This window comes from Pinus tabuliformis, chromosome 9 (assembly GCF_031772625.1).
Source record: "Pinus tabuliformis cultivar Carrire ecotype Pingquan chromosome 9, CPIR1, whole genome shotgun sequence".
Taxonomy (NCBI): domain Eukaryota; kingdom Viridiplantae; phylum Streptophyta; class Pinopsida; order Pinales; family Pinaceae; genus Pinus; species Pinus tabuliformis.
This window is the reverse complement of record NC_142307.1, coordinates 402133442-402159466: the sequence shown is the minus strand read 5'-3', so window position 1 is coordinate 402159466 and position 26025 is coordinate 402133442. Positions and strand designations below refer to the sequence as shown.

General features: G+C 36.5%; 1 protein-coding gene across 1 annotated transcript; it reads right to left on the bottom strand.

The window, feature by feature from the left end:
* Positions 1 to 18555: 18555 nt before the first annotated feature.
* Positions 18556 to 25397, bottom strand: LOC149148841 (uncharacterized). The gene is made up of 4 exons (XM_089442292.1): positions 25379 to 25397; positions 23113 to 24744; positions 18981 to 22517; positions 18556 to 18881 (listed from the first exon to the last, which is right to left on the bottom strand). Exons 1-4 carry the CDS (start codon positions 25395 to 25397, stop codon positions 18556 to 18558), a joined length of 5514 nt encoding a protein of 1837 aa, XP_089298418.1.
* Between the last annotated feature and the right edge of the window lie 628 nt (positions 25398 to 26025).

Here is a 26025-nt window from a genome sequence, read left to right as displayed (position 1 = left end):
TATTTCTATACTGACATGCTCTGTGCTCTTTGAGGGTAGTCCTTTTTCTGATTTGAATATTGTACTCCTTCTTAAAGCTATGACAGGGGTCTTTTGAGTTTTCTTCCTTCTGTTTTAGGCTTCTCCACTTGTGATGAAATCTATGTTTCTTTTCTAGATTTCTTTCTTCTAACGTTTCTTTTGTTCATTTTCTCTAAAACTTCTGCAAGTGGGATGTCATCTTCTAATAGGTTATGTGGCTATTGTGGTTCTTGTTCCTGTGCCTTATCAATTTTTCTTTTCCTTTTCGTCTTAGGTCTGCTGCTATTTGGCTACCCATGAGTTTCTTCCTGAAAGTGATTTCTTACTAAAAATCTCTCTCAATTATCACCTATGTTTTGGAGATGAAATTCAACAAGTATTTTGACTAGATCATGGTGATACATTGTATTATCTATAAGCTGAATTCTCCTCTGAACATTTCCTGACATCTTTCTAAGACTATTCAGCAAGAAATATGGAAGGGTTATTGGCATTTTCTTCAAGGAAATTAATTAGCAGTTGAATATGATAGAAAAACATACATCCCAACCTTCCTTCGTAGGTAACAAATTTTTGGATTATTAGAAGTAGGTTTCTCCACTTACTTTTCAATGTTTTCCTTGGGATTTCTTTCTTGAAAATGGTGGTTTCCATGCTTGGTTTCTTCAGGAAAACCTTCGAGTCCTCTATTTCTATACCTCTGTTCTTGAACCATTTCTCTCCAATCTGTGAAAATCTAGTGGCTTTAGCTATAAATGAATCTGTCACTGTCAATTTGATGTCCCCTATCTCCACTTCAACTCCATCAAAGGCCCTGGCAAAGGATTTGGTCACTTTTCTATGAAATCCATCGAATTTCTCTACAAATTCGAGTCACTGTGCTTTCTGCAGTAATTCTTTTGTTTGTGGATACCCCTCTAAATATTTCTTACTTGTCGGCTCCATTTTGACTATCACACCCATGGCCGAGAAGTTTTGTTTCAGAACTGTTTTGTTTGACAGGGTAGGATGGCTTGGTAGGGTTTTTAGAGCGAAGAGGCCGAGAGTGTGAGTGATGGAACAATGACAGCATAGGTAGTGATGATATAATGGAATGAGGCGGAATCTAATCATTAAGATTATTCATGCTTATGTTTTGGGCGGCCGATTCAATGGATCAGGATATGAGTGATGATGACTATAAGTGAATGGTGTATTACGCAAGATTTGACATGACACGACCAACTCTTTGCAATAATGATTTTGATTTTTCAGTAGTACTGTGTCTTACAATTCATATTTGTAATGTTTTAATCCCTATTATTAAATTAAATAAATGCATTCCTTTAAGTTATTTTCTTGCTAACCTTTGGTTTCCTTTTATGATGTCTTCAGGTACCTTGCAGTGGAGGGAGTCAATCATTCCTTCAATTACATGATCAGAGGTGTTACATCGGCTACAGAAAGTCATCAAAGCTGTAGAAAATCAATGATTATGTAGCTATTTATTCTTTTTGAAAAGAAAGGGATAAAAGAAAATGGGATTCTAGAAAATGGAATACAAAGAAAATTTAAGATGCCAAGAATTCTTGGTTTTCATCTTGAATTTTCTGCATAAACATGCCAACAATTGTTGGTTTTCATGTTTATACTTATTATTATTTTTAATTTATATATATATATATATATATATATATATATATATATATATATATATATATATATATATATATATATATATATATATATATATATATATATATAGATAAAGAAAGAAAAATTTAAGGTGGAGAAGAAGAAGAATTCTTCTTAACCAACTTCAAATCAGAGTTGTCCTAGAAAATCTTACAAATTCCTCCTTTGTCATTGGCTTGTGATATGTCCTGAGTCGATGTCCATTCCTTAGGAGAGGAACTTTTTCTTCACCAATAGTCCTAATTCTGACTACTCCATTATCAAAAACATTTTCAATCTCATAAGGCCCAAGCCAATGAGTTTGAAATTTTCCTTGGAAATTTTTTAACTTTGAATCAAAGAGTGATGCCCAGTCTCCTGGTTGAAAGTTTCTTTCTTTGATGTGTTCATCATTCCATCTGGATCTCTGTTGCTGGACTAAACTAGTCTTCTAGATAACATCTTGCCTTATTTCATCAAGCGCATTGAGTTGTCCCATTCTTTGCTTTTGTGCTTCTGATAAGTCAAGTCCCAACTTCACTGTTGTCTTGTAGGTCTGAATCTAGAACTCAATTGGAAATAGGACTTGCTTCCCATAAACAAGTTCATAGGGAGTATGTCCTGTAGTGTTTCTCCATGTGGTACGGTATGCCCATAAAGCTTCTGGAAGCTTTTCTGCCCAGTCCCTTCTATGAAAGTGAACTGTCTTGGTAAGGATTGCTTCAATCACTTTGTTGGTAGACTCTACTTGTCCATTTGCTTGTGGATGGTATGGAGTAGACTTCCGATGCTTGATTTTATATTCTTCCACTATCTTTTGCACTACTCTGGATGTAAATTTCCTTCCTTGATCTGTTACAATTTCTCTTAGGACACCAAAATGAGTAAAAATATCCTAAAAAGGAAATGAAACTACAACATTTTCAAGAGCAAAATAAATTTCTTTAGCTTCTACCCATTTAGTAACATAATCAGTGCATACAAGAATATATATTTTTTTTGTTTTGAAGATGGATTAATTGGTCCAACAAAATCCAAAGCCCATTTTTCAAAAGGTTTGATGAGTACCTGAGGCTGTAATGGAATTTCATCTGAAGGAATAGGTTTCCCCATTCTTTGAAAACTATCACGCCTCTTAAAATATTCCTTGGCATCCTTAAAAAGGGAAGGCCAATAATATCCTAAGAGAAAAACTTTATAAGCAGTTCTTTCGTCATCAAAATGACCTCCACATGGTTCATCATGAAATGCTTTAAGTATTTTAGGTATTTCATCTTCTCTTATACACCTTCGGATGATGAGATCTAGTCATGTCTTGTATAATTCTTCATTTATCCATGAATAAGATGCACTTGATTGGATTATTCTTCTCTTTTCTCTAGGAAACAAATAGGAGGGTAACTTTCCTGAAACTAAATAATTGGCAATATCTGCAAACCAAGGTGTTTTAGTAGACAATGCAAAAAGATATTCATCAGGAAACTTATCCTCTACATGTATATCATTGTTATCATTTTGAATTTTAGATAAAAAGTCAGCAATTGTGTTTTGTTTTCCAGGTCGGTCCAGAATGGTGATATTAAATTCTTGCAATAGTAATAGCCATCTTGTTACTCTACCAGTAGTAACTGTTTATTCATTAAATATGTAATGGCAAAATGGTCTGTATGAACGAAAGTTTCATAACCAGTAATGTAATGTCTAAATTTATTAATGGCATGAATGACAGCTAAAAACTCCTTCTCAGTTACAGTATAATTTAGCTCTGCAGGAGTTAAATTTTTACTGGTATAATAAATGGCATAAGGAGTGAGGTCTTTTTGTCCTAACACAACTCCTAGAGTTGTATCTGAAGCATTGGTTGATATATGAAAAGGAAATTTCCAATTAGGTCCTTTTAAGATAGGTGCTTCAAAGATCTTTTTTTTCAAAGTTTCAAAAGCCTTCTGACAATCAAAGTTCCAACTAAATTCACAGTCTTTGGTGAGTAATTTGAAGAGTGGAGATGCAACCTTTGTGAAATTTTCTATGAATATTCTATAATATCCAGTAAAACCAAGAAAACTCCTAACATCTCGTTGACAACTTGGGATTGATAATTTGGAAATAACTTCTACCTTAGATGAGTCTACCTTAATTCCATTTCCTGAAATATGGTGACCTAAAACAATTCCTTCATTAAACATCATAAAACACTTTTCATGACTTAATGAAAGATTTGCTTCTTTTCATCTTATGAGAACTTTTTCTAAATTTTCAAGTGCTTCTTCAAAAGAATTTCCGTAAACTGTAAAATCATCCATATACACTTCCACACAATCATGAATAAGATCAGAAAAAATTCCTAGTACTACTTTTTGGAATGTTGCTAGAGCATTGCATAACCCAAAAGGAAGTACTCGATAAGAATAAGTCCCCCATGGATAGGTGAATGTGGTTTGTATTGATCTTCAGGTGCTACCTAAATTTGATTATACCCAATAAAACCATCCAAAAATGAGAAATATTTCTTCCCTGCTAATGTATATAAAACTTGATCTATGAAAGGAAGTGGAAAGTGATCTTTCAAAGTTGCTTTATTTTCCATTTTTCTTAGGAACGATTACTAGGGGTCAAACCCATTGACTATCTGATATTGGATAGATGAAATTTACATTTAACAGTTTCTGCATTATTCTTTAACAATTTATTTTAAGTTTGGATTCATTCTTCTTTGTGGTTTTCAAACTGGTCTAGCATTCTCTTCAATATAGATATGATGCATGCAAGTTTTAGGATCAATTCCTTTCATATCAGTGTATTCCCATGCATATACTGAAGATTTTTTTTGTAATATTTCTACCAGTTTCTTTTTCTGTAATTCTTCCAGGTTTTCATTGATGTTCAAGGATTTTCCTGGAAAAAATTCTATTGAAGAATTTCCAAACTTTTCCATAGAATGTAAATATATTTGACTAAATGATAGATATTCGATATTACATTGTTCTTGAAAATTTTGGCTATCATCACAATATAAAGAGGGTTCATGATTTTCTATTGAATTTAAAATTTGATCCTCCTCATTTATTTGTGCAATAGTGAAAATTGGTTGTATATCATTATCTGCATCCATCCATTCTTCATTTTCTACTTCTATCATTGTTTTTGCAGGTGGGTACAATGTAAATTTCTTTGTCGAGCTTCCATTTGAGATAAAAATGTCTCCTGATCTACAACTAATAAAGGCATAAATTGTAGCTAACCATGGCCTTCCTAAAATTAATGATGTCCTCCTAAATTATTCTTGGGGGTTAGAATCATAAAATCAACAGGATATTCTCAAGAATCTAAGGATACATATATATCTTATAACACACCATCGGCTTTAATTACAGACATGTCTACAAATTGTAATAATGTTGGTGTTTATTGAAGATTAGGAAGCTTCAATTTTTCCATAGTTTGTTTGCTCATTATGTTTATCGTTGCTCCTAGATCAATCTGAGTGTTTGGTATTTCAGTTCCATTGATGTGTGTTTTTACAATGGGGCTTCCTGGATCTAAATATTTCTGAATTGTTGTCTTCCCCATCATAATATCTCCAATTTTCATGACTAATTGAATTCTTTTTATTTTATTTTTTTTTCTCCCTGATCCTTTAGCACTCAATTCCTTAATTGTTTTTGCAAAAATTGGTATTTATTTTATTACTTGTAATAAAGGATTTTTTATACAGACATTTTTTAATTCATCTAGCATATCATAATCAGTCAATATGATTTGCTTTTCTACTCATTTATCTATTTTCAACCTTTCAGGAAAAGGTGGTCTTGAGATAAATATTGAAGGTTGTTCCATAATAAGAGTATTATTAGAATGGGTGGGACTTTTTTTTGTTTCAATATTTTCTTTATGAGGAAGAGAAATTTCTTCTTTAGAGTTATTATTATCGTTTTGAAAATTCTTTTATGTTTCCTGAATAACAACAGATGGTTTCTTCCTTTCCAATACTCTACCAAACCTTAATTGAACATTATTCAGATCTAATGGAGTTATCATATAAGTTTGAGGATTATGTCCTTCTAAGTTGTATACAGGTTGTGAAGTTTTATTATTTGGATTTGGAAGTGGTTGAACAGGTAATTGATTGGTCTTGGTGCAAATGGAAAAGAAAGTTATGGATTTGCATTTTGAGCTTGAGCTTGAGGTAACTGGTTAGTTTGAGGGAAGTATTGTGGTGGAAAATTTGGATAAGGTGGCGGATATTGTTGATATTGAGAATAGCTTCCATAAGGATTTTGCCATCCTTGATTCCAAGATTGTGGTGTTTGAGCCTAAGGTTGTCATGGCATGGTGGATTCCAATTATTTTGTGTGAAGTTTGTGCAAATTGTTGAGGATTAAAACCTTGAGTTTGATTTGTGTGAGCATTTTTCCATGGTCTTTTGGCAATAAAGTAAAGGGGGTCTACCTGATTTGGCATTCCTTCTTCACTAAACACAGAATAAGACCTGGTATAGAGGGACATGCTTTTCTATCGTGATTTTCTTCACACATAACACATGTTTCTATGCTTTTTAAATCTAAAGGACATTCTCTTAGAGCATGTTTCTTTCTACACCTAGGACAAAAGTTGGATAATGCAACATTTTCAGCTTTTTTCTTATTTTGTATTTTAAGGGTGTCAATTTGCTCACTGAGACTCCCTAAAATATATGTTTTAAAGTTATCAAACAAACTACATATTTTTTCCTTACTTATTGTCCCAGCTGCAGATTTATTTACTCTTGATAAAAGAGAATCCCTTGAAATTTTTCCTATTCTTGCTTTACCTCTTGAAATATGTACACATAGATCATAGATATTTTCAAAGAGTAACTGATAAATATCTCCTTTTCCCATTAGATTGAGAAGATCAATCCACTCATATTTAATGGATTTGAGTAAGAGAGATTTCAAAGTTTCCTCATCTAGATTGTTCATTTTTTCCCTTTTAATGTTCTAAACAAATCTCTCGACAAAGTTTTCAAGACTATCATCTTCCTTTTGTACCATTTTGAGGAATACATCTTTGATGCTATGAGACATACAATAATCCTTATATTTCTCTAAGAATTCATCTTTTATTTCTACCAATTTCCTTATAGAATTTGTTTCTAAACTCATAAACCATTTTAATGTTGCATCCTTTAAGGTGGCAGGGAACAATTTTAGTTTTTGAGCATCATGCAAATAGTCATATGATTTGCACAATACTTGAAAGTCAAAGAGAAATGTTTTTGGGTCTTCACTTCTTATTCCATGAAAATTGGGGAGAACAGAGAGCGATATGTTCTTCATTGTTAATGTTGTATCCTCATCAAGGATAGGGAATCCAAAAGGTTTTGGATCTCCTCTTCCTCTACCTCTACCACCTCCTCTTCCACCTCCTTTGTTTCCTCCTCCTCCTCCTCCAATCCTATGTTGTTCACCATTGACATTGTGTAGTTCTCATTCTCCTTCTTCAACCATGATGGATTCCTTGGAAGAGATATCTGGTTTTATAATGGGATTATCTAGTTTTTTTTCTAGTTCTTTTGGTTCCTCTATCAATGTTTTGAAGTAAGTTTCTTCCTCTTCTTCTTCAGAAGGAACTTCTAACTCTTGAGCTAGATGTTGTTCTCCAATTGAAGATAAAAAAAATTATTCCAGTTGTTGGAGATGTAGGATCTTCTTCTATCACAACCTCTGTTGATGAAGTTGGTGAGCCTTTAGATTGGATTTCGGATTTTAAGACTTCAGGAAGTCTATATTGGCCCGCTATGGATGGAATTCAAGTTTGTGTGGGTGGTGTGGCACTACGAGGTCGTGGTGGAGTGAGTGATGATGTAGGAATTGAACTTCTTCCTCAACCTACAAACCTACCTCTAGAGTCTCTTTCCCTATGCATGTCATGTTTTTATTTGATTTTTTTAAGGCTTCTATTTACACTTCCCTGGCAACGATGCCAAAATGTTTGATCAATTTAATGTTCTTAAATTGCAAGCATAAATTATCAATCAGAGTTGGTAAAATTATGAAGTGCAGGTGCACTATATATGCTAGAAGCCTACTCTTTTGTTTAGTAAGATGATGGTTATGTTTGTTTTGAGATTTTCGTTGTTATCTAGATTTTTAGTAGAGTTAAATTTCTACAAATTAATATATGGAAGTTAAACTACTGTTAGAAAAAATGGGAGTTAAACTACTGTTAGATTACTTTATCAAATTATGTCTAATGGATTATCATTCTAAAATGACTTAAGTTATTCATCCTAAAATTATGAATCTATATAAACAACTTGCTTCTCTGAAACAGAGTATTGAAATTCAAAAGCTTGCCTACAAAATATATATAATTCTGACTTTCAGAAGCATGGAAGAAATTTTTAATTACAAATTGCAGAGTGATATAAATTCTAATTCTAGAAAGCATGAAAATATTAATTGTGATGAAGCAAAAAACATTGAAGGACTAATCTATTAAACGACTGCAAACATAACGAAATGTGAAATGGTAAACGAGATAACTGAGTTTATATGAAATAATGAAAACAGTGAAACAATTAAACTAAAATGCAGTGATAACAGAAAGAAATTTGAATGAAATCAATTCTAAAGCACGAAATGAAAATAAACTAAAACCTTGACTGTCTGTAGGGGCCCTCTACATCCAATAGGTATGATACACAATCACGTACACATTGAATCAGAAAAGTAACTTCAAAATAACACAAGAACGAAGGTCTAGTTCACAATTTCTTCAACAATTAACTTAATACTTCCTCCCTTGATATCGTTTACAGAGGATACATATTTATATAAAATGCGTGCTCAATCTGTTGAGACTTTTATGCCTATAGGTATGATGTTCAATTCTAATTCAAATTTCAAACTTAAACAGGAAAAGCTTTATTTCGTCGATTTTTTATTTGGAAATAAAATCGAGAAAACGTGTTGTGTCTAGACTCTTGCTGCTACATGTTGACATGTATCTTTGACCGCACCACTGTATGATCCCTTTGGTGAACTGGCTCGAGCAAATAGGAGGAGATCCACAAGGCGATCAATCCTCAACTATCCATATGCTTAGTTGCTTCATTAGTGCACCAAAACCCCGTGAACCATGGAGCTAGCGACAAATTTATAAAATGGTTGCAGAATCATGTTAATTCTGTAGCTAATGCACTCTTTAATATAACAATAGGGAACATTAATGCATATGAAAAATAAGACATGTAAGATTTGTTACCTTATCAAAATCTATGATTTATTGCCTTTATTGAGTTGATAGTAATGACGAAAAAGAGGAAAATGGTGGAAAAAGGGTGTCAAAACAAAACAATTATGGAACTCTACCCACCCCTTCTTCACCCCATTAGGGTTCTTGGATATATTGGAAGGGAACATGCATCAATTTAGGGGTTCTATGTTTTGAGTGTGATTATTTTAGTTTCTACACCCTTTGGGACTCTTTTCTATAGTGCTTACTGACAAGCTCATATAATGTATGGAATAGAGCACTCCATTTATCAACGACATCTACATCATTTATCAATCCAAGTGTGTATAACTTTCACCAAGGTTGTGCACCATATATGTTGGGTTCTTTCTTGGTGGGAGGAACGTACAATCTCTTGTCCCTAATTTACTAGTATATTAAATAAATTAATTATTCTACAAAGAAATCCATACATGACTTATTCTTGAAACCTAATTAAACTTTGCTTACATAAATAATTATAGAGAGGCAACAAATGGGAAGGTGCATGGTCATCGTCCCACCGAGTTATGATGATAGGGGACTTGCCATCATCCCTCCCTCATTAAACATGAAAAACAATATCTGGGTATGATGCTCCATGAAAATTCATTACATTCAGTTATGGCACCATTTTGCTTGCTTGTTCTGTGCAGTGGAGTGGAGAATTTTGAAAGGACCATGTGTTGGCTTGTGATGCATGGTAATCCATTGTAGCCATTTTTCTTAATGAAGATATGTTAGATCTTCCTAGAGGTTTAATTCAAGAGGGAACCCTTTATTTTACCTCCTTTGGACATTGGTTTAGTTGTTTCCCCATGCTCTACACTTTCTCTAATGGGAAAGTCTAAACGAGTTTTTATTTTTATTCCAAGGGGGTGAGGGAAAATCTAGGATGCTTTGAAGGGTGGGTTCATGAACATATTATTCTATAGGGGTGTAAATCTTGGAACTACCTTGCTCCCATGTTGTGTCAATGAGCTCGTTGTCAATGTGGGCCAGCCTCTTACATGAAACGAGGAAATTCTAAAGCCTAGTTTCAATTTGAGTTTCCAGCTCGGATTTATAGCACCCATAGTCCACTAGGTATTCAATGTGAACTTCATGAGATGGAGCAAGAGGTGATGTGGAAACTTGGTAACTTGTCAAATTCAGAAATTATGGCAACAATTGCCTCCTAGATACTAGATATAGGTAAAACGAGGGGACGAAAAATTCAATATATGCACACTATTGATTTATACTATCAGGTGAAATCCCTATTGGCTATGTTGTTGTTGGAGCATCACGATGCTAAGGACAAGATTTTGTTGTAGCTGGATGAGCTACAACTCCAACTGAAGTAATTGGAGAGGTGTATGGAAAGAATTGAAGCTTATTTATTCACTTCCCAATGCCCATGAGGCTTGAACCACAAGAGAAATTAGCCCATAGAGGTGGAGCCATCTTATTAAACATAATTTTCATGTTGTTCTCTTGGTATAGTTGTCTTTTATGTTTGTCTACTAGTTGTAAGCCTAGGCATATAAGGTAGTTACAACTTGTTCGTTTTGGCAACAGATCTATTGTAAACTTGTCTAGATATATGAGGCCCAAATTTTGAAAAACAATAACTCCATGCACCGCAGACCAAGGTGTGCAGACTATCTAGATATGTAACTCTTTTGTAGCAGCAATAGAATTTAAGTTAAAAAAAGACTATTATTCTAACTAGAGAAATTAACTTTTAGAAACTATATGAAAACATGAAATATGTCCTAAATTATTATTGCAAGAAAGTAATTAGCCTTGTGAAAAAATATTGTTAAGTGGCCCAGATAATGGAAGACAACATAATTAAATCAATACACTTGCTTAAGAGTAAATAGTACAAAATTGAAATGTTACGAAAATATGGGATCACCAACAATGTAGAGTGGCCTTCGCTCTACACAGTTCATTGTATGATTTGTTGAAAAAAACTCAGTTAACCATGAATAATTGGCAACAAGAATCAATAATATTGATGTATTTAAACGATGTAAAATCACTGGAAAACCGATTGAATTCTCTTTTCGACCGTTTATACATTAAAAAAAACAAGCCTAACCCAAAATTGATTGCTTGAATTCGGGAAACTAACTTAACTAAAAAGATAAATTAACTTCTTTTCCTCAATTTGAGGAGAAGAAAAACAAGATGACTACATCAAAAACATAATTACATTAGTATAATTGGAGGGTTGATATGTTGTTTTAAGGAGTTATATATGTTGCTTATGCTCCAAATAAGCACATTCTCCTAGGATCCCTCGTGTTTTGATGTTCTTTAGTAGTTATATATGATCAAACTTCCTACCTGCACATTTGTCCTAGGAGCACTTAATCACATGATGGTTTGTGGTTTGAGGGGACACCATGTTTGTGTTGGAGGACATTTTTCTCCTTATGCACATTCTCCTAGGTCGTTGTCTCATGGTTTTAGAAGTTTACTAGCCCTTGCACGTGTATCTATGCCTTTATACATGCTCCTAGGTCTTGAAGATTTGTATAACAACCAAAGTAGAGGTTTTTACACATATTCTATTGAATTTCTTGAGGGATGAGTTGGTTATTACGTTGGATAAAATGCCCTAGCTAATTTTCTATCTTTAGTAAGGTTTTGGTTTTGGCACTTCAAGGTTGTTAACTACTTCATCTTAGGGACTAATCCACTCTTATTAGCATCTTGGCACATTCTTTCCTGATGTAACCATATTTACATATTTCTCAACGGAACTTATTTTTTTACTTTTATGTTTTGGTGATTTTTTATCTAAAAAATAATTATAATGATAAGTGTTTCTTTTGAATCTGTTTACCTCACGTTTTCATCTACATGTTGAGTGAATTAAAGTGACATCTGTCTCATTTCCCTTTTGCGCCTAAAGCTTAATTTGAAACCTCCAAAAATATTTCAGTTATGAGCAGAAGGGTGGGTGGTGTGGCTACCATCACTTTCCTTCACCTAGAAGTCCGGAATGGTGGGTCATGTGTTGGGTAGGGAAAAGGGCATACATTATTTGTATGGATGAGTAGAGTAATAATTTGTTTTGTAATTAAATCAAGATTGCATTTAATTTATTTAAATATATGTATGTTTTTGAGTAGAGAAACTTATTTTACACTCCATTATGATGTGTAATTTTGTTTTTTCATTATCAAAGTGAAATTTTGTTATATAGGCTTAAAAAAAACAAAAAAAATAAATGTCTATTTATAAAAAAAATTGTATGAAAAAATAAGATGCCTCTCGGGTTATGTTAAATTCATATTTAAAATAGATTTATGCTGGTTTTAAGTAAAATTTATCTATGAGATATCTTAAATATACTTTGTTAAGGACTAAAGTTTGACCAAGTACATCCTTGACCATTTGGCAACACAAAGTCTGAGCAGAAGTACATGGCTGACCATTTCGCGAGAGTTTGCATTTAATGAATTTTGGTAAATAGGTATGGGCAAACATTCACTCCCCACTTTTACCCACAATCCACAACACCCTTGCAAGTTCAAAAATCATTTATTATGTAAAATCGTCCATATTGTGTATTAATGTTTTGCTCTCTCATGAATTAATGAGTCAAAATGTATGTTTTGGATAAATATGGATGTAAAAGTCATTTGCAAGGTTGAGAGGGGGTGAAAGTCTTCGAGGAGAAAATCATGGAAAAAATATTGGTGGGCTATAGTTTTAAACTTTTACAAGTAGATTTAGGGTAACCATTTTGCTTTTACTCTTTCTTGTTTTAGTTGGAGTAGCACTCTCCAATTTATCATGCAAACCTATGTTTTGTAATATAATTGAAATATGGTAATATAACTTAAAGTATGATTTGTGGCATTATAGTTTTAAACTTTTACAAGTAAATTTACGGTAACCATTTTATTTTTACTCTGTTTTTTTTTCTGCCATAAATTCTGTGTTTTAATTAATCCTATCCATTATTGCGATTTCTGAACCAGACTCCTCTCCTCTGCCCACGTAAAATTTCCTAATAAACCTAACAAAGGAATGCGGCACCATGTCTTCTAGGCGATGTTCGTTGTGTGGCCTTAGTGGCCACAATCCCGTACCTGTATGGGAAATGTTGTGATGCTCTTTGGAGTTTGTCTCTCATATGAACCAATGAGAAAGAGTGCGAGTATGAATAATTTGTCAAATTTATCTGAAGGTTATGTGTCGGATGACTTCATTCATTCATCCAGCAATGCCCATGAGAGGAAGAGGGGTCAGTTTTCGTTATTGTTAGCAGCACTATTTTGATACATCTATCGGTTTTTCATTTTTAATAAATGTTTCCGATTATTTGTGTTGCAGGATAGAGGGAGAACACCGGATGTTTCTTGTCCATTGGCGGAGCTTTCCCAGAAGCTTTGTAAAGAATGGAATACCCACGCAGGTTGCTAGCCATGCTCATAAGTATTTCTCACGGCAGGGTAATATGAATGGAGATGTTGTCTATAGAGTTTGATATAATTAGTTATTGTATTAATAATATTTATATTTATTTTTTTTAAATTAAGAAAAAATTATCATAATTTAGTTATTAAATTAACAAGGAAGATAATTATTTTTTGTTGTTATCTGTGAATGCAAATTGACTTACCACCATCATTCAAAGAAAATCATGTCACTTGAAGGGACATGTTTTTACCCATCATGTCACTTGAATTTTGGGTGGTTACCCTGTTAACTTGCTGACTTATCACCCTTATTGAAAGAAAAACCACGTCCCTGGAAGGGCATGCTTTCACTCCTGCCATAGATTTTGAATGGTTAAACCTGTTAACCTCTGAAAAATACCAACTCTGGACCAAACAAAAACAATTTTAAGACCTACCCCATTCCCAAATAACATTGATACTATTCACTCTAATTCTAAGAGAAATTAATTTTCTTGAGATTAATTTAACTAAAAAATTAATATTCTTAGTGAAATTAATAATCTTAATTGAACCTTTAAGACCATGTTTTTAATATCAAATCTATATTCTATTAATATTGTTATTTTGCAGTGTTTGAGCATTCTAGCCTCGTCCCCCTTCATTTACAAGCCAACTCAGTCTCAGGAAAATTTTAAGCTTTCCAGCTCCAGACGCTGGGAATTTCGCTCTTAAGGGAAAATACAGGCATTTTAATTTTAGTTCTTTTTTATATATGCGAACATGGCATCTATGGACCTATTAAGTCTGAAAATTTTGGTTTCTGGTATAAACTATAATTTTTCCGCTGCATATGGAGATGAGTGACCCTGCACTTGCGAACTATGGTTTAGTGATGGTCAAGAGATGTTCAATATCTATTTAGTGAGTCTATTGTACTTGCAAATATTTGTTTTCTTTGCACATTCGCAGGGTTGGAACTTTTGCCCGAAGAAGAAGAAATGTTAAATGTTTAAATTTTGGAATTGCATTATATATTAAAGGGTTTAAACTTTTGCCAGAAGAAGATGCAGATCATTTATATTTTGGAAGACAATTCTTTGATTGAACGCATGATCAGAGCATAAGTTTTTACAATTCACAGGGTGATGTAAGAGGTGTATCCATTGGGCTCTAGAAATTTATCCGTATCCGACCTTGAATTCCTTGGATCAATGGAATTTCTCCCCTAATAGAGGAATAAAAGGAGCTTTTGCACGTTCTTCAAAATAGTGGTAGACATGGCTCTTAGTAAGTTTGAGGAATATGGTATTTTTTGGAGTTGTTTTTAGTACAATTTTTTGGATTTTCCGTACGGAAAGTTAGTGGAAAAATTTGAAGTGAAATTTTAATTTGTGTTATTTAAATCAGTTTTTTTTACTGTATATATGTATTCAGCAACGTGGAAAATCTGTAGGGCACTTCGATTGCACAAGACTACCCTTCAAGCTTGTGATTTGGATTTTAGAGAAATTTAAAAAAAAAACCTACCATAAAAACTTCCAAAAACTCACACTAAAAATAATTAGATATTTTTTCCTTCAAAATCAAGATAAAGTTCATGAGCTATCCAATTATGCATTTTTATATGCTTCTTTATTTTGGTTGCATGAAAACATCCAGCTTTTGTTTGTTAGTATGTTAGGTTTGTTTAGTGAGAGAACATTCTCTTGGGACTAGACTCTACCAATTAATTTACTCAGTTGCAGTGTTGCAATTTTAAGTTGAGAAGCTATGTCATTTTAAGTACATTAAAACATAATTGCATTTAGTAATAAAGTTAAGTTACTTTCTTAGAAATTGGATTGAGATCGTCTCAATATTGTTGTTGTGTATGTTCAGATTAGTTTTCAAATTTTACCTTAAAAAGTGGCATTGATTATTGTTTTTTTGGATATTAAAAAACCAAGGTCATGGTTTTTGATATCACTGAGTAATTAGGACTGCACTTTTAAGTTGGGAAGTTATGTCGTGTACATTAAACAGAATTGTGTTTATTAATAGAGTAGCATTGATTATCGTCTAGAAAATGGATTAAGATTATTTTATTCATTAAATGGTTACTAGCTTGTTTGAGCTCATTTTTCATTGTCGTGTATTAATATGTTTGATATTCTTATTTTTAAATTTGTTTCAAAGTTGTAAAAAAATATAAATAACATTTGTATATTTTATAAGGAAAAATTTGTTAAAAAAGTTGTTATATATATATATATATATATATATATATATTTTATTCCTAAAATAATTTTCTAATATATTTGTATACATATCACTCTTATGTGGTGGGTGATTACAAATAAAATCATATTTGTATGTTTAAAGAAGTGTGGGAAGAAAGAGTATGTATTTTTTTCTCTTTCGTAAAAATGGAAACAAAAAAATATTTTATTTTAGAATGTGAGTTCTTCAAAGACATCAGGGAAAGTCATGCAGATATTTTAGCAGCTAGCTCTTGGGATAATCTATTCAGCGAGGGATTTGTCTAGAAGAGAAATTGAGAGCGTTTATGTTGAGGTTTCACATTGTCTAAAATAGAAGTTGAGAGCATTTATTGTGAGGTTTCACATAAAAAAACCACATACAAGAACCATTGTGAGGTTTCACATAAAAAGACCGCATACAAGAACCAGAGAGAAGCATGTCATAGACTATTTTTAACCTCAATGATGTTAAAATTTCTTCTTGCATTGATCTTTCATCAAATGTTTTTATGGGTAAAATTGCTTGACATTTAGTGAAATTATCATGCAATTTATTGTTATTTGTATTGTGTTTGAAATTTATTATAAAATTATATTAGTTAAAAATTGAATATAAATAAATTAAAATTGGAGATAAGATTAATATTTATTAGATATTAATTTGGAGATAAGATTAATATTTATCTGATATTTAGTTAGAGATCAGATTAAAATTAATTGGCAACAATTGAGAGTTTTAATTGAGCATAATCACAGAAGATTTTAGGGGCAAAATGATGAAATTCACCAAATAACCCTACATTCTATACATATGACTTTTCAAATTAGAATAATCACCTTCAATGTTATACAAAGACATAATGTTTAAATCCTTAAAAAATAGCTTAAGCATAATTCTTGATTCTTAAGTGCATTACACTTTGGAATTGATAGTCTTAACATTGGATAAATAGTTATTGGATAATAGGTCATTTTGCTCTTCAATCAATTTGTTTAATCCATTTTTAGGAAAGTTAACTCATTCTTAGGATTGATTCCCTATCAACTATATTTGGATTGACTCAAACTCATATAGAGCTTGAGTGGACCTAATGGTTAAGAGCATGTGTTTCATCCTAAGGGGCCATAGGTTCAAAAGGGGGTAGAGTATGTATGCCTTGGCAGACTTAGTAGTCAAATCATTGCGCTGAGGTAGGTCCCTTGTCCCACAAACAAGGGGGTCTCATACACCAATGTGCAGAAGTGGGTCCTCTAGTCTCCTTGGTATTAGATATAAACATATAATTTTAAAAACATTAAAAAAACTTAACTTTAATATATCAATTGTTATTTGCTTGATTATATAAGCATATAATTTTAGAAACATTAAAATATTTTGCTTGATTATAAAAGCTAGAATACAACTTCTTCAATTTAAAAATTTTATAAAAAAATTTAAACATAAAAAATGATTGGTTGGTTGAAAAAAAATAAAACTTAAATTTGACGTGTACCCATTTAAATTGACCGTCATAATTCATAGTAAGTATATTTGAACTTAATACCAAGTTTTGAATAATTCATAGAAAGTATATTTGAACTGAATACCAAGTTGTGAATAATTCATAGAAAGTATATTTGAACTGAATACCAGGTGGTGAGTAGTTGCATGGTTTACAAGAGGAACGTGAGCCCCTGTCGATCTGTGAAATCCAAATCTTGATAGTTGAAGTACCAACCAATAACATTTCATCGAATGCTGAACGAGGAGAATCTTGACATTTCACATTTTATCTGACAAAGGAGGCCATCAGGGTTATGTCGATTGTTGATTCTTTGAATATTTGTTGTTGTTACCCCAGAACCGCTCCTGAGAAGTGTGAAACCCGTTTCAATGGTTCTCGCACTCATGGGAGCATTGGCACTGTATGGGAATGTTACCTTTTCAACAGGAGCTGCAATGAGAGCTTAGGAAAGTTTTGGGAGCTTTGAAGACTATTTTTTTTGGAGTTTTGGCATTCCCTGGGGTTGGGGAATACAAAGCCTATAGAGAAATATGTTTAACTGCCAACGAAACATGATCCTATGTTGAAGCCTTTGTGGGAAGAAAGGCCAAAGACATCCTTAGCACTGATATCCTTAATTGAGAAATTGGAGCAATATCTTGATGGGTTAAGGAAGCGTGTGACACCTTGACGTAAGGGAAATATCTGGATGTCAACCTGATGAGTATTCCTTTTGTTGTTTATGTATCTATATATATATATATATATATATATATATATATATATATATATATATATATATATATATATATATATATATATATATATATATATCGCTATATATATCGCACAAGATTGTGTGTGCATATTGTATGTGGCCGTCAATGCTTAAATATTAGAGTTGCTTTGCTTTTTCTCTTAAGAATAACTAGATAAACATATGTAAAATTGTTCTTTGTATCCAACACTGGTCATGTGTCATAGAACTAATAAGGAACTTGACATTTTATATATATAAAAGAGAGAAACTCAAGGAGATAGACACCCAGAGAATATCATTATATATAAGAGAGATTATATATTTATTATTTATATATTTAAATTGATTTTAATATTTGAATATTTTGATTCAATATTAATTTTGGTTATTATATAAATTATATAATTAAAAAATATTTTTTATTTTTTATTATATAATATTTTTTTTCCCCTGGGAAAAAGTCGTAATTTCCATTAATGTTTAAGAAAATTACATTTTGCAGATGCCGTGGCATATTCAAAAGCAGACGGTGTGCCTGTCGAGTTCACTGTTATCTAATTATATCTCCACGCAGGGAGCATGATATGTCAGTCAAAAAGAACAAAATTTGATGACTTGCTCTTCGCAGAGAACAATATATACTATATATAATCAAAAGATGTATAGTAAGGTCTGTATCTACAAAACTGAAAATAACAAAAAACTATCTGCATATATATGGGCTATATAGCCCATCATTCATGATGTTCTTCAAAAGGGCGATGATAGTACTGGTAATATGTGCCGTCAGTGTCCTCCTGTATCCACCAGTCCTCTCCTATTCTGTGCGCAGCCTCTTTGGAGAGTTGGTCTGCAGTGGTGTTCTGTTCCCTGTAGATATGATGACAGACAAAAGATTCAAAGGACATAGTCAATCTCTTGGCTTCCTCCAAAATATGTCTTAAAGCAAATGCATGGCAATGAGATGCACTGTTAAGCCAATTGCAAACAACTTTTGAGTCACCAAATAGCTGTAAGTGTCTGCAACGTTTAAGAATAGCAAAATGTATAATATGTTTGGCTGTAATGAGCTCAGCATAATTATTAGTGCCTCTGCCAAGTATATTTGAATCTTATAACAGTGCCTGTCATGTAAATGAAGAGTAGCGCCCCCCCCCACAGCCATCAGTTTGGGCCGATCCATCAAAAAAAGCCCAAGGTTTTGAGTGATCAATGGGAATCGGGGAGAGAGTTCTAGGAGAAGATGCGGTGACTTCATCAGGTATCAGATTGTAATCAGCAACAGTGGAGAGGATGACCGGAGGCCAGTGGGTTCTCTTCAATTGGAAAATGGATAAATTGCGGGCTATCCATATAGCCCAGCAGATCAGCAGAGGGAGGTTTTTGGCTTTGCCCGAATGTTCAGAGCACCAGGTGGACCATGCCTCCTGAAGGGTTGCCCCGTGCCAATGTTTCAGCTGAGGGATATGAGAGGTAATGGATTGCCAAATATGTGTGGTCGTGGTGCATGTGAGGAATAGGTGCTCCGTAGTCTCTTCAGCATTTAAACAGAGGTGACAACGATATGGCCCATAGAAAGATCGCTTGATGAGGTTGGAACCTGTCGGGACTTTGTCAAATATGATATTCCACATTAAAAGTCTTGTCCTAGGAGCTGCCTTTAACTTCCAGATCGTCTTCCATGCGCTGTGGATATCAGGTGGCATGTATGTCTCCATAAGTTTAAGATATCCCAGCTTGGGAGTGTACACACCATGTTTGGCATGTGCCCATATAATTTCATCCGGTCCATCCAGGAGTCTGATATTGGCTTGACTGAGCGCAGAGATAAAGTCCTTCCAATCTTCCATCCACTGGGGTGGCAGGTTCAATGCTCTGTCAGTTAACCAAGCCTGCTGGAGGAAAGTGGTGTTAGCTTGGTCCCCGATATGTTTAATATATATGATGCCTCTGTCATTGAGATAGCGCACCAGCTCCGCCGGAAGTCTGTGTGCATTCCCACAGCCTACCCAGGGATCCACCCCTATCCGAACAGCATTCCCTTCTTTGATTCGCCATGTAATGCCCTCCCTCAGTAAAGGAATAGAGTCCATGACAGCTTTCCAAATGTTTGAATATTGCGTGTTATGCCCAGGTCTGGTGCAAAGCCAATCAAGAGTAGATAGTGGCTTGATATATTTAGAGTGTGCCACCCTAGTCCAGAGACTGTCAGCTGTTAGTAGGCTCCAACCTAGCTTAGCTGCCAGCGCTTTAGAGAATATGGCCAATCTCTTGATTCCCCATCCTCCCCATCTCTTAGGTTTTGTGATAGTCTCCCATTTAACCCATGCAAAAATACGGCCTGTCTGGTGCCCTTTCCACAGGAAACGACAGCATATACTCTGTAGTCGATTCAGGATACCTATAGGTATCCAGGCCAGGGCCATCCAATACACCGGAGTAGCTTCTATCACTGCCTTTATGAGGACAAGTCTGCCAGCTCTCGAGAGATATTTGTGGTACCAGACTTGTAGCCTTTTTTCCACCTTGGAGATGAGCCATAACCAATCTGCTATCTTGTAACCCGCTGGCTTCAGTCTGAAGCCCAGATACTTAATACCATCCGACAGCTCCAAGCTAGCAAATGGAAAACGCTGTGAGGCAAAATTTACTTCATGTGCCGAGCATCCAATAGTAGTGATAGAAGATTTATTATTGTTGATTTGCATACCCGTAGCCTGTTGGAAGAGTCGAAAAGAGTTATGAAGGGAGGAGGAGTCACCTATGCTGCCGTTGAGGAATATGAGGATGTCATCCACGAATAGGAGGTGTGTTAGGTAGAGTTCATCCACAATTTTGATGCCTGTGAGCTGTCGACGAGCTTTGGTGGATGAGATGATCCTGCTCAGCCCTTCCATAATCAGCAGGAACAGTAAAGGAGATAGGGGGCATCCCTGTCTAAGCCCTCTCTCTGCTGTGAAGAAAGGTGTCGCTTCTCCATTGAGGAGAACACTATACGAGACATCCAAAATGCAGCTCATCATCCATTTGATAAAGTCGTATGGGAAGCCAAGATGAGTGAGCAGAAGCCTAAGATACAACCAATTGGCTCGGTCGAAAGCCTTAGAAAGGTCGACTTTGAGGATCATACCCTTCTGTTTCTTGATGTGCAAGGTATGCATGAGCTCCTGGGCCGAAGCAATGGCCTCATGTATCTGCCTGTGATGTAGGAATGCAAACTGTTCTGATGATATATGCTGAGAGAGAATGGGCTTGATTCGGTTGGCGATTATCTTAGCAATAATCTTATAAAGACAGTTGCATAATGATATGGGTCTGAAATCGTCAAATGTGACAGGGTTATTAGTCTTAGGTATGAGGGCGATGAAAGTAGATTTAATGGCTGATGATATTCTGCCTCTTTTCCTACTGTCCTCCACTATGCTCAGTAAGTCCTGACCCAATATGTCAAAAAAGGAGATGTAAAATTCAATTGTCCACCCATCAGGTCCAGGACTTTTGTCCTTTTTGAACCATTTCAGAGTTGCCTCAAGTTCCTCCATGGTCACCTCCTTTAGAATCTCATCCGAATCTTCCTGGTCCACAAATCTGGGGAAGAGCTCTGCAATGCGCATGATCTCCAGAATATTAGCATTCCTAGGAGCCTTGTAAATGCCCCGGAAGTGTTCAGTTGCCAGTCTTGCCAAATCATGTTGATCTGAGATTGTATGTCCCCGTTCATCTTTAAGTTCCCAGATAGTGTTGATAGCTTTGCGCCCATTGGCAAATTTGTGGTAGAATTTAGTGTTATTATCACCCTCTGTGAGCCAAATAGCCCTGCTTCTCAACCTCATACTTTCTTCTCTATCCTTCAGGATTCGTGTGCGTTGGGCTATCAGTAGATTATACTGCTCCTTGTTCTCAGGCGTGTTGAAGTTCCCTGTAGAAGAGTTTTCATACTCCGATATGGTTCTCTCTGCCTCCATGAGAGTATGGTTGTCTTGTATCCTCTTCTGATGAGCCCACCTTTTAGTGACCAGCTTGAGCTCTGTTAACTTCCGGACAAAACCCAAAGGTAAGTCTTCCTCCTCCCGAATAGGGTTATTTTGCCAGAATTCATGTACCAGTTGGATATAAGAGGGATCTCGAAGCCATGCAGCATTGAATTTAAAAGGACTTTTGATCTTGTGGGTAAGGCCATCTATCTCAAGGAAGATGGGTCTGTGATCCGATAGACCCCCTGTTCCTACCCATTGTCTTGCCCTGGGAAGATCACTATATAAATGTTCTTTAATAAGGAAGCGATCCAGTCTCCTAGCCAGACTCTGTTCCCCACTTCTATTATTGGACCAGGTATACTGGAGTCTGGCTGACGGGATGTCGACCCAGTGGTGGTCTTCCAATAGAGAGGAAAGTGATTCTGAGAGGGAGTCCACTTGTGCCATATGCCCCCATGATTCACAATATCCCAAGGAGAAGTTAAGATCCCCTCCCAGAACAATATTGTTTGCTTGCAGCAGCTGCCTCTCAAATAAGGATCTCCAGAATGTGAGTCGATCAGTGCAGGGTCCATAGACATTAATCAGACGGAGGTTCCGGTCCAGAGTGTGAATGTGAATGTCAATACCAATGAAGCCCTTGCCCCCCCAATAATTGCAAATATCTATGGATTTGTTACAGACACCGATGGCAAGGCCCCCAGAACGGCCAGCAGCGTCTAGAGCATGAAAGGTCCAATGCGGAAGCCAAGAAGATAGGGTGCGAACAAGAGTGTCCACAGGACAGAGGGTCTCTTGTAGGAATATGATGTCCAGATGATCCGAGGTAATAAGCCTCCTGAGAGCTAGTTTTTTAGAGGAACTAGCAAACCCTCTACAATTGAAGGAGAGGATTTTCATAAGGAAGGAGGGGGAGGGCCATCCTTCGCTCTAAGGGCCCCAATAATAGTATGCTGTCGCCCGAGGGCAACCTCCTCATCAACCGTCTTCCTGGCTTTAGTAATTCGGGATGGACGACCACGGCCTATCTTAAGATGTGAAGGAGGATTTATAGGGTCAAGGCCGATCACATCGGGTCCCCTATCCTTGTTCCGGGGACGGAGGGCGTACCGGGGTGATTGCTTGATTAATGAAGAGGTCGATGAGATCAGGGATGGGGGAGCCAGGGAGGGGGAGGTGGAATCGAGCAAGTGAGAGATGTATGTGTCAGCGAATGAGGGGTGTGAGTATCAGGCGGATCAGCAAGTGTGATGACAGATGATATACAGGATGCATGCAAATTCAAAGAGATAGGAGAAGAAAATAAACACATACCCGTAACCGCAGTGTCCTTTGGAGGGTTCAGTGAGTGCTCCTGAGCCTCTGAGGACGAAGGCGGTGCCGGGGGCAGAGGATCTTGTGCTGAATGAGTGGGTCCATTACCTTCAGCTGGCGCAGCATCCCCTGTAGTGCATTGAGGGGCGACAGGAGGCTGTTCAGGCTGCTGATTCAAAGGAATCGAATTGTCAATCTCTGTGGCCTCTTCCTGTGCTTGCCGGTGGGATTTCCGAAGGAGTGGGCAGTCTCTGTAGAGGTGCCCCACTTTGTGGCATCTGCGGCAACGATATGGGATGCCCTCATAGTCGATGATCTGCCTTCGCGCTGAGTCTCTCCACTGAATGGTGATGTATTCATATAGTCCTCCCCGAGTATCCATATATATAAGAATCCTGGCATAGGCCATCATACCAGTCTGGAGATATGAATTGTCATAACCCATATAGGAACCCAGGGCGTTGCCAATACGCTTGAAAATCTCCTCTGACCAATATTGTAGGGGGAGACCTGGGAGCCGTATCCAAATAGGGCCAACGCCAATCTGCTCCGTCTCAGGATCAAATAACGGAGTCCACCGCTTGAGCAACACAGGTGCATGGTCAAAATGCCAGTGAGAGGACAAAACCCAGTTTGTGTGGTCGGCACGCGCGAACCGAAGTGCAAACCATCCCCTCACAAACGTCTGCACAAACGGAAGATCTACTAAGTGATGTCCCCAGACCTCAGAAACCCATGCCTTCAAGCGTGCCGCCGTATAGTTCCGTCCCCTAATGCGACCAACTAAGACCCGGTCCGCGAAATCCATAGCTTCGCCCCACTGAATGTCCTCTTCCAGCCTGAGGAAGTAATCAGCTTCTCGTGATTTAAAACATTTAGTTTTCTTCCTAGGGCCTCCAGAATGAGAAGGGTTCCTCAGAGGATGTGGAGCCGATGGAGGCGTATGGGAAGGTATGGATGGATGAAAGGATGCAGGGATACCAGCGAATGGGGCAAGTGAAATACCAGATAGGGGATCCGAAAGGGGAGGTACGGATGAGAAGCTACCAGACGAGGGACCAAGGTAACCCACAGAGCCGGAGGTAGCCAGAGCCAGGTTAGGGTTATGCGCGAGGTGTGAAGAGCCAATAGTCGGTGGAGTTAACCCGAGGGATGGGTTTAAAGAACCAGCAGCAAACCCAAGGGTCGCCGGGGAATGAGGAGGCGTCGAGAGGGCCGGCCAGGTGGGCAGGTCGTCCGGAAGAACCACGGGCATGGACCTGGAGGATTCTCCATGCACATACTGAGAGTAAACCCCAGAATAATCACCATACAATATTCCATCTGAGCTGGCATTGGGAGTTCTCCAGATGGAGACCCCTTCCAAGGGATCCGCGGAGTAGTCCACACTCTCCAAGTCATCCATGATAACGGCTTCTCGAAACGGTGAGCAAAACAAGCGGTGCAGAAAGTCCCGGTGGTATGACAAGGCACAGTAAAAAAAACCCCAAGGTAAAATAAACAAATAGCTGGTGCAGTTAACGGCCGTAAACGTTACCTGACTGCAAACAACTTCAAGGTAAACGGGAGTCCTGGAGGTAAGAACCAAACGGCAGCGAGCGTAGCAGCATCGAACGGCGGATGTACAGGCAGCTGTAACGGAGGGAGTCCAGCGTCAAGATGTAACAATGGGAAAGCGATGCGCGAAACAGAGTCTGTAGGGTTCTGAAGCCCTAGCCAAACCCTGACCGCACGGATGGTCTACACGAGAGTCGCTCCATCCTCTTTTTTTTTTATTATATAATATTACTGCTCCCAATTAGTAGTTTCTTGTAAATTTTGGGAAACCTTTAGACGTTCCAAACACCCGTATCCAAGATTTCAATGTTCCCACATCTCATAAACTCATGCAACATAGATATTTGACAGTGCCTATGTCGATCTAATTGCCAAATATTTGGGGAATCAAATATTAGGCAATCAGATGAACATGGCGTGATCAAATATCTAGGCAATCAAACGGACGTGGTGTGGTCAAATATGGTGTGGTCAAATATGGTGCGGTCAAATAATTCACTGTGCCATGTCATGACACTGTCAAATAATTGACTACCTGATTATGTAATATTCGCTTCCCCAAATATTCGTCAATCAAATAGACATAAACACGGTCAAATAATTGACTACTCAATATCATCAGATTACTAAATATTCAAAAATCAAAGATAGACATACTGATTGCCAAATATTCAATAAATCAACGATCAACATAAACTATCAGACTCACATCGGCCTGCCAATCGCATTCCATCGCTTCGACGGGGAGTCGGCTCAAGGGGTCGGATATAAAACCGACAATGAGTCACAAAACAAGTTTGGGGTGCTGATTTTTTCAAAATATCGCCAACAAACTTAGTTGTGAATAAGATCATCAACCGGAGGAGTAATAAGATCTACAGCGAATTGAAATCGGGAGATCACGAACACAGGTTCCTCCATATAGCCCAATCAGACATTGATAAAGCAAGAGTTCTTGAAAGTTGAGGCCAGAAATATACTAATTCCCTGCAATTCTAGCTATTCCCTTTGTTTGCCTTTATTCCAAGCCACCGTTAAAAAAAATAGATGTTGAGACATTGAGAAGAGAGATACGATGAAGAATTCATCGCATCTTGCTTCCTGCGAATAACCCAAAGCATAAACAACTATGTTGCAGGTATGTAATCACAAGAAGAATGGGCCCATTCTTTTTGTGGTCTCTTCATAAGGCAAATATTAACCCTCCTATTTGGACCTAGGGATTTTTTAATGTGAAATGAAATTAGGTCGTTATAAAATACTCAACCAGGGGAACCTCAGTGACGAGAATTGATTCCTGAGGATGAGCGTCGAGTCCTTCGAATCGTTGAACTTCAAACCTTGGATGAGAAGCGT

Bases quoted from the DNA above. Each gene is read 5' to 3' on its own strand.
- LOC149148841 (XM_089442292.1), bottom strand. The intron at 22,518-23,112 runs GTATGTGTTTAT...TTCATGCTCTAG, and splicing joins AAAGGACACTGCGGTTACGG to ACGCTGCTGGCCGTTCTGGG. The intron at 18,882-18,980 runs GTGGGGGGGGGC...AGCTCATTACAG, and splicing joins ATCGGCCCAAACTGATGGCT to CCAAACATATTATACATTTT.